Genomic DNA, 15,226 nt, shown 5'->3' with positions numbered 1-15,226 from the left:
TAATGAAATATTTAGCTTAAAAAAAATTAGAATAACACTGGTCTGCAATTTTTTCCCCTTTTTCAATTAAGTGTTCAACTTTCTTTTTGTTAATTAAGTTCTCAACCTCTATAATTTTTTTTTTTTTTTTCCATTGTCTTACTAACGGTTTTCATTTCGATTGAATTCTTATTTGCCAACCTCTTTAAATTTGTGTGGTTATATCTCTATTATGTTTTTTTTTTCCTGTATAATTGATGGATATATATTGACATGTAGGCGCTGATGTACTAATGAATTGGTGCAATTAGAAAAAAAAAGAAAAAAAGAAATCCCATCTGATATGCACGTGCTCCATTATTAGAAAGATGATACGGCAAAAATGTATAGAGACCCATTCAGCTATATGCCATTTGAAATGACCCATTAACATATACGCATTTGAAATGACCTAGTCAACTTTAATAAACCTTTTGATTTTCAGATTTAAAATAATTATAATAAAAAATAAAAATTTAACCAAAAATCCATTGATGACTTTGAAATTTGATAATTTTAATTATTTCTTAGCATATAGTAATAGATTAATTGACTGTTAAACTAATAGAGACTTGGTTAAAATTTTTATCTAATTAAAAAATTGAAAAGAGGTTAAAGACTAATAATGGGGCAATTGCTTATATACCCCTGAAATATTTCCGATTTTCTTACTTATCCCTCTTAGAACGCTAATATTGAAAATATCCTTCTTATGTTTCAAGTCTTTCTAATATACCTTTGGAGTTAAGTTCTGTTAGTGAGTTGCCGTTATCTCTTAAAAATTACCATTTTGCCCATTCTAAAATACCCTTGTACCGTAACTAATTTTTCTTATATACTCTTCATATAGCAAATACTTTTTTTATTTGTCATTCAAATAATTAATTAATTAAGCACGTCGGAAGCGAGCAGATGAACGAATGCGATCGATCGCAGCTGAACCAACCTTGGTGGCTGGAGGCATAGTTAGTTAATTCGGATTCGGCAAAAATTTGGTACAGATATAATTCGGATAAAATTCGTTTTTTAATTTTTAAATTCGTTGAAAAATATGGCTGAAAATGGGATTCGGCAATTATTCGGGTATACGGGTATTATACGTTCACCAATTAAAAATTCGGAATAAAAAATTCGGCTATATAATAAATATATAATAACAAATATACTATATATATTATTATTATTATAATTTTTATATATAGATTAAATATATTTAAAATTATAATAAACATATATTAATAATATATAAGAGTTATATATTTAAAAATATTAATAAATAATTACAAATTTATAAATAAAATATTATATAATAATATTTCTATATAAAAATAAAATACTATATGAATAAATCTATTAGTTATTATTATTATTATTATCATCAGAAAACACGACAGTTGATTTACAGGAACATAGTTATTAAATAATTAAGCGCTAATTACTTAATAATTGTCATTAGTGACAGGATGATATGTACAGCTAATAGGGGTGGTTTAGACTTTAGATCGAGCACCTGGGGGGCGACGATGTGGTATATATATAAGTATATTATATATATATATATATATATATATATATATAATGAGGAGGGAGGTCCACCGTGGACCTCCCTCTCATCCGGTCCACTAGCCAAACTGGTCCTCGTGGACTGCGCGCACACCTATTGCTCCGCGCTGCCGTACGAGGACAAGGACGAAGGCCACCACTCGAGAGCGAGCACGATGGCCCGCCCTGGCTCCACGTGCGCTCCATCTCGACGGTAAACCTCATGGGGAAGAGCGCGCCGGCGAGCTAGGGGTGAAGGCGAGGTCGAAGACGCCGTCGAAGAAGGGGGATTCGTCCACCCGGCGCCGGCCAAGGCGGAGGAGGACGACGATGGGAGCGATAAATTTGGCCGGAGAGAAAGAGAGGATAAATTAAGGGAATAGTTTAATAAGGTAGGGGCAAAATAGGTATTTTAATTATGTTTTAACTCTGATATACATTTAATCCATGTTTAACCCGAGTTAGTTTAACAGGGACTAACTGCAGAAGTATTTTGGAATAACGGTGGAACATATGAGGGGCATTTTAGAAAGAAAAAAAAAAGGGGGGGATAGATCGGATATTTCCATACGCATAAGAGGTATATAGGCAATTATCCCTATAATTTTACTATGCCAACACGGTGCGGTGTCGAAACTCAGGTGTCAACATTCCTCAATTATAACATAAGTATAAACAATAGAGATATGATAGAACAAATTTAAAAAAAAACTTTGCATATCATCCTTTTAGTTTCGCACTTACTTATTTTAGTAGCTTATGGTTTTATTTTTTTCTTTGTGTTATCCCTTCATTAATTTTTTGATTAAATCAGTGATAAAATTAAAATCACATACTAAAGAAAAAATTTGGTAAATTACATAGTAGTAAACTGAATATTTAATAAACTATAGGTAGAGTATCTGAAATTTTTTATATATGATTTAATAAAGAGTTAACGGGGGTGCCAAAAAAAAAAAAAAAACTATATGTACTAAAATGATACGTTTTAAACTAAAAGACATTAAAGTAAAAAATCGTGAAACTGTATTTGAAGTTTATTCAAAAATTTATAGGAGTTGGAGGCTCCGATTACAAAATATAAATAATTCGGGACTCAATTGAAAAATCAAAACAAGTTAGGACCAGTTATGTAATTAATCCAAATAAATAAGAGCACTGCTACGGTTGTGGGTGCGTCTTCGATCGAAAACGCCTCTCTCTCTCTCTCTCTCTCTCTCTCTCTCTCGCGTACCCCCTCCTTTCGCAGCTTTTCCCTATACCTCCTCGACTCCGCTCCCTCTCCATCGTCCCAATGGTAAGCGAAACCCTAGAATTTTCGCTCGTAAATGCTAATTTCATCGACATGGTTCTCGATTCCTGATCTTATTAACAAAATAAAAAAGGGAAATTTCAATTTCCCCTTTTTTTTCTCTTTTTTTTCCTTGAATTTTGAGTTATTTAGGGTATATGTGAAATTTGTGGTACTCTGATCTATAATTTTATCCTGATGGATCAGATCTGTTCTTGTTGAGGTGGAATTTCGACAAAAAGAGTCTTGATCTTAAAGAGTTGGAGATGCCTCTTTTGCTATAAATGTGTAAAACTATCATGTTATTGACAATAGAGGGATAGTTGAGGAATAGTGTTTGCTATCTATTTTTTGTCCTTTGGATGCATAGGATTTACGATTTGGTGGGGGTATTATTATGGATCCGAGGGCTAAAAGTAGATAGCAAATACTATATCAATAGTATCATAGCTCAACTCGGGGTCTTAGATTACATATGTTAATGCAAATATTTGGCAAGAAATTTACGAATTGTTGTAGTATAGAAGGATTTTCTCTCGAAAAACATGGAGTCGATTGATGTACATCTTATCACAACGCTCGCTGTTTTCAATTGTTTGTGTAGTTGTAAAAGCTGATTTTTGATCGGTGTATTTTTCATGTTCTCGAAATGAGCTGAGATTTCAACACCATATAGTTAATATTGGTGAATAGGTGATATATGGCAGGGGTAGGTTTAACAATGAGGAATATGTAATGATTATGGGGAAGCAGGGAGAAAGAAGGGGTACAACCCTATTCATAGGGGAGGTTGGGATTGTTGTTCCCCCTTTTTTTTTTTTTTCTAGAATAAACTAGTTAGATTAGAACAACAATCCCCTTTTGTATCATATTGGTTTGGTAGAATAAGGTGATAGGTTGAGTTATTTCTCTGCTGTTCCTGAAACAAATTGAGTCGAGAGTATTATTTGTTAGGGAAAACTTCAATTTGTCGCCCTATGGTTTTGTGCATTTTCACTTTGACATGTTGTTTAAACAGTTTCACTTTGTTACCTTATATATGGTTTTCTCTTTGTAGCACTGTAATTACCTTCCGTCAAGTGAGGTCTTAAAGTACTAAAATTTGTAAACCATATCATAATAAAGTGATACATTTTACAAACCATAAGGTGACAAACTATACCAATTTACTAGTCTATGTTTTTCACATTACCACCCTGTGATTTATAAAATGTATCACTTTACTACGTTGTGGTTTATAAATTTTAGTACTTTAATACACTACTGGACAGCAAGTCTTTATGGTGAAAAAAAGACAAAAGTCATAGAACAACAAGGTTGCAAAATGAAACTTTTCAAACCATAGGGTAGCAGATTGAAAATGCGCTAAACCACAAGGGAGCTAATCCCTATTTCTTATGTTTCAATTTTCTCAATGCCGTGGGTGTTATTGGAGAACCTCTTAGGAATTTGAGGATTGTTGGTTCAAAATTTTCTTTTTGTAGAAATAAAGATAATTTCGGCATGCTGAAGTTTGTGGATTAGAATAGCTTGAAATTAGCAGATCAACTGTTATCTCGTTTGGTTTTTGATTATAGCTGATTAAGTTTGATATGGAACCTTTTTCGGACAGACTACTTCCAGGCGTCTTGCTGATAGGAAAGTAGCGAAGTTTCAGAAGAATATTACAAAGAGAGGATCTGTTCCTGAGGTGACAGTGAAGAAAGGGAATGATTATCCTGTTGGACCTATCGTTATCGGCTTTTTCATTTTTGTGGTCGTTGGATCATGTACGTTATTCTAATCTCCTCTGCTTTACTTTGTGTCTATGTTTTTAAGTGCCATTTTCTAAATTTTATTCTCGCTTTTACATTTGTCATTGTCATGGACGGGGTAGTATCTAGTAATTAGGTTGGTATTTGAAGATCAATGGCTTTTGTTCTTAAAGCAGTAATGTGATTAGCTCTTTATATGAAGGTCAATGGAATGCGGTCATCTTGAATCCTATCCTTCTTCTACTGCAGTCAACTATAGAAATTTTGATGCTTTGATGCGCCTACCTAGCAGTGCAAATCAATAGGCGGGAATTAGCAGGATGCACACTTTTATTCTTGTTAATTTGAGTATCAACTATGCTTTATATGGTCGGGCCCTATATAAAGCATGACATTACTTGTTACTTGTTGATAGAAGTCCAAATTAACATAACTTAATCTACCGTAAAGGCCCAGATATAATTTGCTAGATTTATTTCCAATATATGTTAGTATATGATCTTGTGTGATCAAAATATTTTGCCCATTTTCTGTATTGCATAATTGCATCTTTCTTTCGAAGAGGCTAGGTGATGGAAAGCCGTTGTAATTGATACTCGAATAGCAGGCACTCACTAGAAAGCAATCTTCCTGATGTTGAACGGAACTGAAAATTTCTTCTTTTATGGTCTTTCTGGCTAGAGAAATTTAGCTCCTTTTAGAAAATCATGAAGATATCATTAGATCATCTCCAGCTGCCATGAATTGTTAATTCTCCCCCAGTTTATGTTGAATCTTTACAAATAAAGAATCTGTTAGGATCTTCCTTTTTCCTCTCTCTCTCTCTCTCTCTCTTGGTGCAGTTCTTGAATCACTTTAGTTGTTCGTACCGGCATTTGTCTCCACTCTGATCCAAGTAATAATAGAAACCAACATAGTAATTCTACCAAATTTGTACATCTTGGTTTAATATGAAAATAGTAGTTGTAACTCTTTGGGAGTGTGTGTCGAAGTTGATAGCAATTACACAATGATAAACATCTTCCTATTTAGAGAACTTGATTTTTCTATTTAAACAGTAGGAGCTACGCTAATATACTATCGGTAGTACGAAGGCCTTCATGCTACCAAGTTGATTTCAATGATCCGTTTTCAAATCAATGATCGGCTCCGTTAAACTTGATCTACACTATTGAAAGTATTTGGAAACTAATTTCATAATTTTTCGACATTATTTAGCTAGTAATCAAAAGGTCTCAAAATTAACAATTTTAATGATCGATGTGATGTAACGGTGTAAAACAATCTAAATCTGATAAAATTTTTATAGAAATTTTTTTCACTATTTAGAGAAAGATCAGTATCTCTAATCTTAAATTCAAGTCTTTTATCATCATTTTTTATGAGATATTATTTTCAACCGTTCAATTTTAGACTACTTGTTTGACAGGTAAATAATGTCAAAGAATTATAAAATTTAGTTTTCAAATAATTTCAATAGTGTAGATCAAGTTTGACGGAGCGGATCGTCGATTTGGAACCCGCATCATTGAAAATAACTTGGTAGCACGGAGGCTTCCAGGCTACCGATAATATAGCAACCGGACTCTAAACAGTAGTTCTTAATTTTTTTTTTGTTACTGGGTTTGACAAAAATTAGTAATTACACAATACTTCTAACCTTATTCTTCTCACCACTTATTCCTACAGGATTATGAATGTGTAGAACAACAGTCAGCAAATTATGATGATTGTCTGTTATTTAGACTAAACCATTCACTTTTCTACATAAACCGCTGTTGGATTCCAATTGATTCTAAGTCTTCTACATGTGTTTTTAAGCTTTTGTTTCTCTCAACCACTTTTTCCTACAGGATGATGAATGTGTAGAACAACAGTCAGCAAATTATGATGATTGTCTGTTACTCATACTCAACCATTCACTTTTCCACATAAACCGCTGTTAGATTCCAATTGATTCTTTCTAATTTTTTATTAATTGTTTTCTTAAGCTTTCGCTTAGTTGCTTGGTTAAGTCATGATTTGATCCACCTAATGACTTGCTAGTTAGGACTCTAGTTTGTGTCAGTTTCTTTCTTAAACTTTTAGGTCCTGTTTGACACCCTGAGTTGGATTGAATAGGCCAGACGATGAAACGATATTGGGGAAAGAGGGGGAATATAGCAAATCGGAGAAGGTGAGGTCTTGCCGGAATGGGATTAGTAAATATCACCATAGAGACTGGGATTAAACGTTATTGGATGTGGCAATATTCCATTGCATCCCACCACCTCCGCTCCAACCCTCCGTGCTGCTAAACCTTCCCTCACTCCCAACATTACTCTCCATCTTATCCGATTCAATCCAATCGCAGATGCGAAACGGGACCTACAGTGCAAGCATGATGCTCTCATTTTGTGCGCCGCAATCGACTAATCTAATCTGCCGACGACGAAATTCTTTAGTCAAATATATTTTACAAGAACCTAATAATTGTGTTACGGTGGTTTGCTTGATGCTGATATTGGTTTTATGCTTCGGTGGTGGCAGCTATATTCCAGATTATTCGGATGGCCACAAGCGGCGGGATGGCTTAATGGCGAAGCAGATGGCAAAGATGGTTTGTGCTCTCACTAGCAGCTAGACCTAGATATACTATAAGTACACATTTTGCTTGTAGCTCTTCTTGTCCATATTTTTGTTGCTTGTTTCTGGGCGAGACAGCTTGTCTGAAAATTTGTCAATCGAGATGTGAGAAATTGAAACCTAACATTCCCCGTTTGTGGCTGTGACGCTGCGTAACCCTCGGTATCGAGCTAATTATATTTTGGTTTGCGACATGGCAAGGGAAAATGTCTCTGGTAATCATTCACAAATTGTGAGGTAGAACAATTATATGTAAAAACTGACGTTCGGAAAAAGTGCTAGCATGTATTTGTAGTTTGTTTCTTTCCCTTGATAGAAAGAAGTTTTCTGTTTTTCGGGTTGGGGGAGTTTCGCCTTGGACGGGGCTTTAGAGTGCGACATATATTAATGAAATTCATTAAATCTAAAAATTTAAGATCTATTAAATCTTAGGTTACATTAGTTTTGATTAATTTCTAATTTGTTTTAAGAACTATTTAAAAATGAATTTTCTTATCAAAATGTACATCTCATTCATGGGAAAGGTGAATCAGCTAACTCTAGACTAGTTGGCTAGATGGATCTTTGGAGGCTACATCTCATGTCCCGGGAATCAATTCTGGTGGAGCAAATACTTAAAAAGGGGTTTCGTCGAAAACGGATTGGATAAAATATCCAATCAGCCTCCGAATCGGCAATTTTTTGAATATGGGTTGGAATTTAGTAACCGATTACGATTCAAATAAAGATTCGGATTTGAACCTCAAACTAGAATATTTTTCAAATTCAGGTTTCCGGTTTACTATGGTTCTTCGGATTTGAATTTAAATTATCCGAATTCAGAACTAGTTTTTATATATTTTCAATTATATTACATCCTCTTTTAAATTTATTTTTAATATTATTTTTTTAGAATCCATAATTTTTTTAATATTTTTCTATCTTTTTTTTATAAAACTTAAGAAGCTTTCATATATTATTATTATTATTATTATTTTGCTTTTAGCTCTATATATTTCTTAAATATTCTAGTCATGTCCGTGTTTGTTTAATATTTGACTAAGCCTATTTTTACTGGGTATGGATTTGAGCACTATTTAATCCATATCCGTTCTCATCCCTAGTCCCCGGTCTAATGACCTACAATTTTTATCAGAAAAAGAAAAAGAAATGCTATTACATATGGGGATGTACATCTAAAAAGATACATTAAGTTTTATTAGTTTTATTTTAAATTCATACTTTTCGATAGTGTGTTATTCAAATAGCATATATATATATATATATCAATAAATTTAAATTTAAGATTCTATAATAAAATTATTGATTTTGGTGTACAGTGCACCATGTAACAAAAAAGGGCAACAGCAGGGAAGGGAGGGAAAGCTCCGGATATGGAGAGAAAGAGGGAGAGAATTAAGAAAAAAATCGGGTATTATGAGTTTCTATAAGAAAAATTTATTGACCAATAATATTTCAAGTTAAGGCTTATAAGGATGTTTCCGGAATGTAAAGTGAAATATACTTTATTAGTCATCCACCTACGTTTCTGGGGTTTTGAAGTGTGGACATAGAAGAGGACTCTAGTAGCCCTCTTCGATTGGCATCCGTCGCATCAAATCCGCAAACGATCCGTGGCGTAAGGCGTACGCGTGGGAGAAGGCGAGAGACGTGGGAGATCCAGAAGCATCGAGATAAGAACGATCCAAAAAGGCTTGTAAAACAAGCAATCCGATTCGATTTGGGTTCCCGGATATATTGGCTATCCGGTTTGTAAGTTTTCGCTGTCTATTATTTCCAACATATTGCTTTATTATTCTCATACTTGTTTTCTATGATCGTTATCGTCTATTTTGATTTACGAGAGATTCTATTTTCGCTACATTTATGTACGGTGGTATAGATTCTAGTTATGCTAGATAATTCCTCAACCAGTCCCAGATCTTTAGTATGTTTTTCCATTGATGTTAAATGAAATACTTAGGCAAAGTATTGTTTCCCTATTTTTGTGCATTGTAATTTTCTATATAGGTGGTAGCAACGGTACAGACTTTGTTCCCGACATTACAAACAAAACTTGAGTGGGGAGCTCCGACCCGCCAAGAAAATCCGCCAGGAGTTGGGGACCCTCGTCACCCCGGATGGGCCGCATTTGAATCTATGAAGTGTACGTAGTTTGGGATCTTCCAAATTAGGCTCTTTTTTTTAGCAAAATAATTTTAAGAAATTTGATTGACTCTAGTTATTGTTACTATCGCTTGTGTTTGTGCTTGTACTATTAAAAAATATGAAAAAAAAAAAGAGTGGGAAGCTTCCCTACAATTTTTTGTTGGAGAGCTCTTGAATAGTGAGATATAAGATATACATCTGGTCTAAATATGTACAGATAGCATCGCTCTTATGCAAAAATTATGCTCCCAATTTAAATCATAACGGGTCGAAGCTGCATTCGAATCTATGATATAAAATATGTACTTAATACTTTTAAGATATCTATAAAATTCACACATGATAACAAATCAAAAATTTTCCAACAAGGCATCATTTGAAAGTACACAGCTCAAGCTTCCTTTTTTTTTTTTCTTTTCTTTTTTTTTTTTCCTCCAACAATACTATCAGAAAACACAAGTGACAGTAAGGGCACATAATAAAGTGAATCAAATTTCTGAAGTTGTTTCGCTAAAAATAAAAAAAAAAAGAGCCAAATTTGGATGATTAAAACTGCGGACAAGTAGGGATGCAAATGCGGCCGATTTTAGGGCGAGAGGGGTCCCCAACAAAAAGAAGAGATATGGTGCATACTTTTTAAATTTTTTAAAATTATTTAGTATTAACAAAAATTAATAAAAAATAACATACATAAATCATTAGATGAAAAAAAGTGTAAAATTTATAAACCTTTTGAGGTGTACCAACAGCATTAATTGCCTTATCTATCTTCATTGAAAAATTATATAAGCATCGTCTCCCAACTAATTTGGGAACATGAACGCTGTGTGGCAAGTGCATGTCCATCGCATGGATGGGGACAGAAAACAAAAGAAAAAAAAAACACGTGCCTTGATTTTCCAAGAGAAAAAGCAGATAAAGAGAAAGAGAGGGCTGGGATGGGTGCATTCTCACCACGTGGCGCCCATCCGCATCGTCCCATACTAGTAGTTTGGAAAGACGATGTTCATATAATCTTTGTTCAACGCAGATGAAACTAATGTAGAGCGCCTAAAACTTCTCCTCGCAAGCAAGTAATAAAGTAGTAGTAATAATAATTTACATGACGAAGGAAAGGGAAAAAAGAGAAACTAAGTAACGAGTTATTCCCGTACATCTTTCCTCTTACGAGTTGATAACGACGATGATCTCTCTCTCTATATATATATATAATTCTTTGCAGTGCTGCAAAATGAAATAAATATAAATATAAATGTAAATATAAATGTAAATAATGGATGAACGGGGGCGGGGGGATCAGGAGACGTCGAGGGGGGAGTTGAGGTTGGGGTTGCAGAGGAAGAGCAGCGAGGCGGGGCGGTGGGGGCCGCCGGCGAGGCGCTCGTAGCGGTCGATGGAGAAGAGGGAGAGGGAGAGGGAGAGGGCGAGCGGGGAGAGGTCGGGGCCGGCGGCCAGGCGGTGGAGGGCGGGGCCGACGCAGAGGCGGTAGAGCGCGCGGTACCCGCCCAGCGCCGCGACGACGGCGGAGCGGGCGGCCGCTGCTGGGGAGGGGGAGGCGGATATCGCGTGGTGGCGGAGGCAGAGCGACTCCCAGACACGGTCGCTGCGGGCCGCCGCGTGCCACGCGCGGCAGACGCAGGCGGCCGCCGCCAGGGAGCGCCCGTCCAGCCGCCCCAGTATCTCCCCCAGCAGGTCCACGTCGTCCGTCACCCTCAACCCCCCTCCTCCTCCTCCTCCTCCTCCTGCACCCGCCCCACCCACCTTCTTCCTCTCCTCCTCCTCCTCCTTATCCGGGTACGTTGTAGGTGCTCCCATTTGCGTGGCTTGTGATATTGTTGTTGTTCTTTTTTTCTTTTTTCTTTTTTTTGGTTTTTACTGAGGGAGAACTTCTTGGGGAGGGAGAGGAGAGTGAAGGGGGAGGAGGGAGGGAGTGTTCTCTATTATACGAGTTATCGGGTGGTATTTAAGGAAGGAGATTTCTTTGACTTATGACTTAAAACAAGAGCAATGCTACATATACATTCAATTTATAGTGTACATCTTACACTCTATATATTTAATGTATAAATATTTTTTAAGTAATAATAATAATAAAATATCTTCCAATAAGTGTAAGAATAAAATAATTTTGTTGTGTCAATCAGAATTTTTATCATCTTATATGGCACAATAGAATGGAATTAATTTGGAGTATATTTAACGCAATCTGGTGGTTACAGTGTAGACTTTTTCTTTAACTATAAGTTATTTAGAAAAAAAGTCTCTCGATGCAAATATTGATAATTTGATTAGTTATCAAGCAGATAATTATTTATGTTATATTTACTAAATAATAATTATATTATTAATAAACTTGTAAACTTTTTAATTAGAAAGCCAATTAAACACAATCAACGTCAAAAAAAAAAAAAAATTCAAACTTAATATAATGTTATTAAAAAAAAAACCAAAAAAAGCGAAGTTGAGGAGGGTATTCCGAAAAGGCCTATAAGTTAGGGATTTCCTTACATTTTCTCCTAGAAAATAATAATAATAACAATGAGGGTGTTAAGGCCATAAAAAGGGTTTTAGTTGAGAGAGAGAGAGACGATAGAGAGAGAGAGAGAGAGAGAGAGAGAGGGGAGGGGAGGGTACACGGCCGGACGAAGAGATGGGCCACGAAAGAATGGGCCAACGAGATAGACTGAGATGCGTAAAATTGGTGTTTTTATTTCTTGGGGCCTCTCTCTGTGTCGCACGCATTTAAATGCAGAAAATAAAACTTTAAACAACCGTAATGAAAGAAATGTGTGACTCGATTGCTTGATCTTATTATTTGTATTATCACCCGTGTCTTTTTCTTACATTTTGCTACATATTATCATCATCGGTATCACCTTTTATAAGCAACAATATAAGAGCAGGCTCTGTGTTCTCCTGAGCCGTTTTCGACGATGGAGCTTTCGAATCGACGATCAACTCTGTTAAACTTGATCTAGTGTATTTTAAGTTACTAAAAATAATTTTTGCGATTTTTCGATATCATTACCTAGCAATCGAAAGGATTCAAAATCAATAATTTTTTAACGGCTGAAAATAAAAAATCCTATAAAAAGTGGTGATATAGCACTAAAAATTCGATCAAAATATTGATCCTTGTTGTAGATCGTATAAAGAAATTATGTATCAAATTTCATCTGATTGAATACCTTCTAACCGTTAAACTTGAAAAACAGTAATATCAATCATTTAAAAATTATGGATTTTGAATCCTTTCGATCACTAGATAAATGAATATAAAAAAATCACAAAAATTATTTTCTAAAAACTTCAATTGCGCTAGATAAAGTCTAACGGACGATCGTCGATTCGAAAATTTCATCATCAAAACTACTCAGGAGCAGGAGGCCTCGTGCTCCTAAGAGCCTAGCAGCCTGTATATATATATATATATATATATATATATATATATATATATATATATATATATGACTTTTCAAAACAAAAATAATAATAATGATAATAATAATGTGGAAAATTTTGAATTAATAAACCATGCCATTTGAGTTGATTTGGTAATTAATTTTATAAATCATAATAAAAGATCCTAATCGTTGATCATAAAGGACAAAATTATTATTATAACTTGTAGCAGGTTTACAACTAACTTCTTCATGCTGAGAGTATTTGGGCAATTAAACATCGTAAAATCTAAGAAAACTTTGGATTGATATCCTTTCACTAATTTCGGCAATAATTTTACATTAGTATTAAACAAAATTTGAAAACATATTTACTATGTAAATATTTTAAATGTGTATTTTTTTTTTCATACCAGTGGTTTGGGCTCTCTATTTGGTTTAAAAAATTATGGATAAAATATAAACTAAATTTCCTTTACAGCTTGAGATAGTTTCATGATTTTTCTTTGTCTATTCAACACATTAGCCAAATTACTTCGAACATAATAGGAACATAAAAATATTTGGTTTAATAGAAATATAGACTATAATTCAAATTTATTCTAAGAATAAAATTATACAGTCATTCAAATTTTAATAGCTAAAATTGATCTTTTAAAATAATGAGATTATGCAGGACTATTTGAAATGTAAGCTGTAAATAAATTTAATTAAAGTGGGGCAAAATCACTTAATTATCCCGATATCAAAAGATTAAAATATTTCTCTTTGGGTGCCTAATATTCGATACTACTCTTCAAATGACCTGCATAATCTCATTATAGTTAAAAAAAAAAAAAGTAGAGAGTATGGAAACACTCCTCATAATAAAATAATAGAGTAGAAATAGAACTTGGGACCACCCTCTTGAAAAAGAGGCTTTTATAGAGAACTAGACTCTAATGCTACATTATCTACTAGTCCAATTAAACGAGAGTAAACAAATCAAAATTAGTCTTAAACACATTGAACCCAAAGAATTAATTAGCCAAAGAATTAATTAGCACTGTGCTAACTTCTCCTTGACCTATGCATTGGCGTTGGTTTTGACGCTTTCATTTTCTTTTTTTTTTTATTTTTTTATTTTTTTATTTTTTTTTTTGGGGGCGACTTCTTGTTTGGTTAGGGACTCGAAAACGCGTTCCAACGGCTAACTCCTTGATTATCAACCTATCCGTTGTCAATTGTTGAAGCCACAAATTAAATACGTCACTGCTGAAGCAAATAATTTGCTTTTTACTTTTCTACTTACGAAGCAGATGAGAGGGATAAAAAAAAAAATTTTTTAAAAAAACTTGGAAGAGGTGGTGATTTGACATATTTCATCACATGCACATAAGTTGATGCAATAATGTATACTTTATATGTGTGTAATATAAAGTATACTTTATATGCAATAATGCAATAATGTATACTTTATACTGTATACATAAATTGATGCACTAATGTATACTTTATATATGTCCAAATTAGCAGTTTAATTTATAGGATGACAAATTATATATATATATATATAACGAAGACGGGAAGCGCGCCGTGCCTTCCGATAGCATAGTAGCCTACCTATTATATATATATATGATAATATATGTTATGTAGTATGTATCGTATGTATGTATTATAATATATTATATATAATATATATATATAATATGGGATGATATGGAGTCCGGACCTACTTGCGTATCGTAGCCACGGAGCGCTCCGTGCTACAGTTCGCTTTCCGATTGGATGCGGCTTCAATCGAGCGATCGTGCCTCCGTTAGACTTGATCTACACTATGAAAGTATTTGAAACTAAATTTCAGATTTTTTTCGACATATTGACTAGTGATCAAAAGATCTCAAAATTGACAACTTTTAAGGCCGATCGTGGTGCGTGTGTTTGTAGAGTTAACGGTGCTAAAACAATCCAAATGCGATGAAAATTTTATAGAAAATTATTTATCGACCGTATTTAGAGTAAGATCAGTATATCTGATCTTGAATTTAAATCTTTTATCATCATTTTTCATGAGATTTTATTTTCAGCCCGTTAATCTTAGACTACTTTTTTGATAGGTAAATGATCTCGAAAAATTATGAAATTTAGTTTCTAATTATTTCAATAGTGTTAGATCAAGTCTAACGGAGCGATCGAGCGATTTTGGAAGCCGCATCATCGAAAACACTTGGTAGCACGGAGCGCTCTGCTACGATAGTATAGGTATCTTATGTTCTTGTATGTAGTATGTATGTATGTATGTATTATATATTATAATATATAAATATGTAGGTATCGTATGTATTATAATATATATTAATATTATTTATAGTATTATATATATTAATATGTATGTTATGTATGATATGTATGATATCTTATATATATTATATAAATATTATATGTACTGTATGTATGTATGTATG

The 15,226-nt window shown here is 34.0% G+C and overlaps 2 protein-coding genes across 3 annotated transcripts; one reads left to right on the top strand and one right to left on the bottom strand.

Annotated features, from left to right (window-relative positions):
* LOC109721843 (stress-associated endoplasmic reticulum protein 2-like) lies at positions 2,715-7,533 on the top strand. 2 transcript variants are annotated; one of them, XM_020249650.1, is made up of 4 exons: positions 2,715-2,857; positions 4,464-4,620; positions 6,727-6,781; positions 7,135-7,533. In XM_020249650.1, exons 1-4 carry the CDS (start codon positions 2,855-2,857, stop codon positions 7,226-7,228), a joined length of 309 nt encoding a protein of 102 aa, XP_020105239.1. In that variant the 5' UTR covers positions 2,715-2,854; the 3' UTR covers positions 7,229-7,533. The 2 variants fall into 2 exon arrangements, with proteins under 2 accessions (XP_020105239.1, XP_020105241.1); XM_020249652.1 differs by lacking the exon at positions 6,727-6,781.
* LOC109721534 (F-box protein SNE-like) lies at positions 10,675-11,193 on the bottom strand. Its single transcript, XM_020249185.1, has one exon. The coding sequence runs from the start codon at positions 11,191-11,193 to the stop codon at positions 10,675-10,677; it is 519 nt and encodes a 172-aa protein (XP_020104774.1).

This window comes from Ananas comosus, linkage group 15, assembly GCF_001540865.1.
Source record: "Ananas comosus cultivar F153 linkage group 15, ASM154086v1, whole genome shotgun sequence".
NCBI lineage: Eukaryota > Viridiplantae > Streptophyta > Magnoliopsida > Poales > Bromeliaceae > Ananas > Ananas comosus.
The sequence above is the reverse complement of the archived record's forward strand: the minus strand, read 5'-3'. Positions and strand labels throughout refer to the sequence as shown.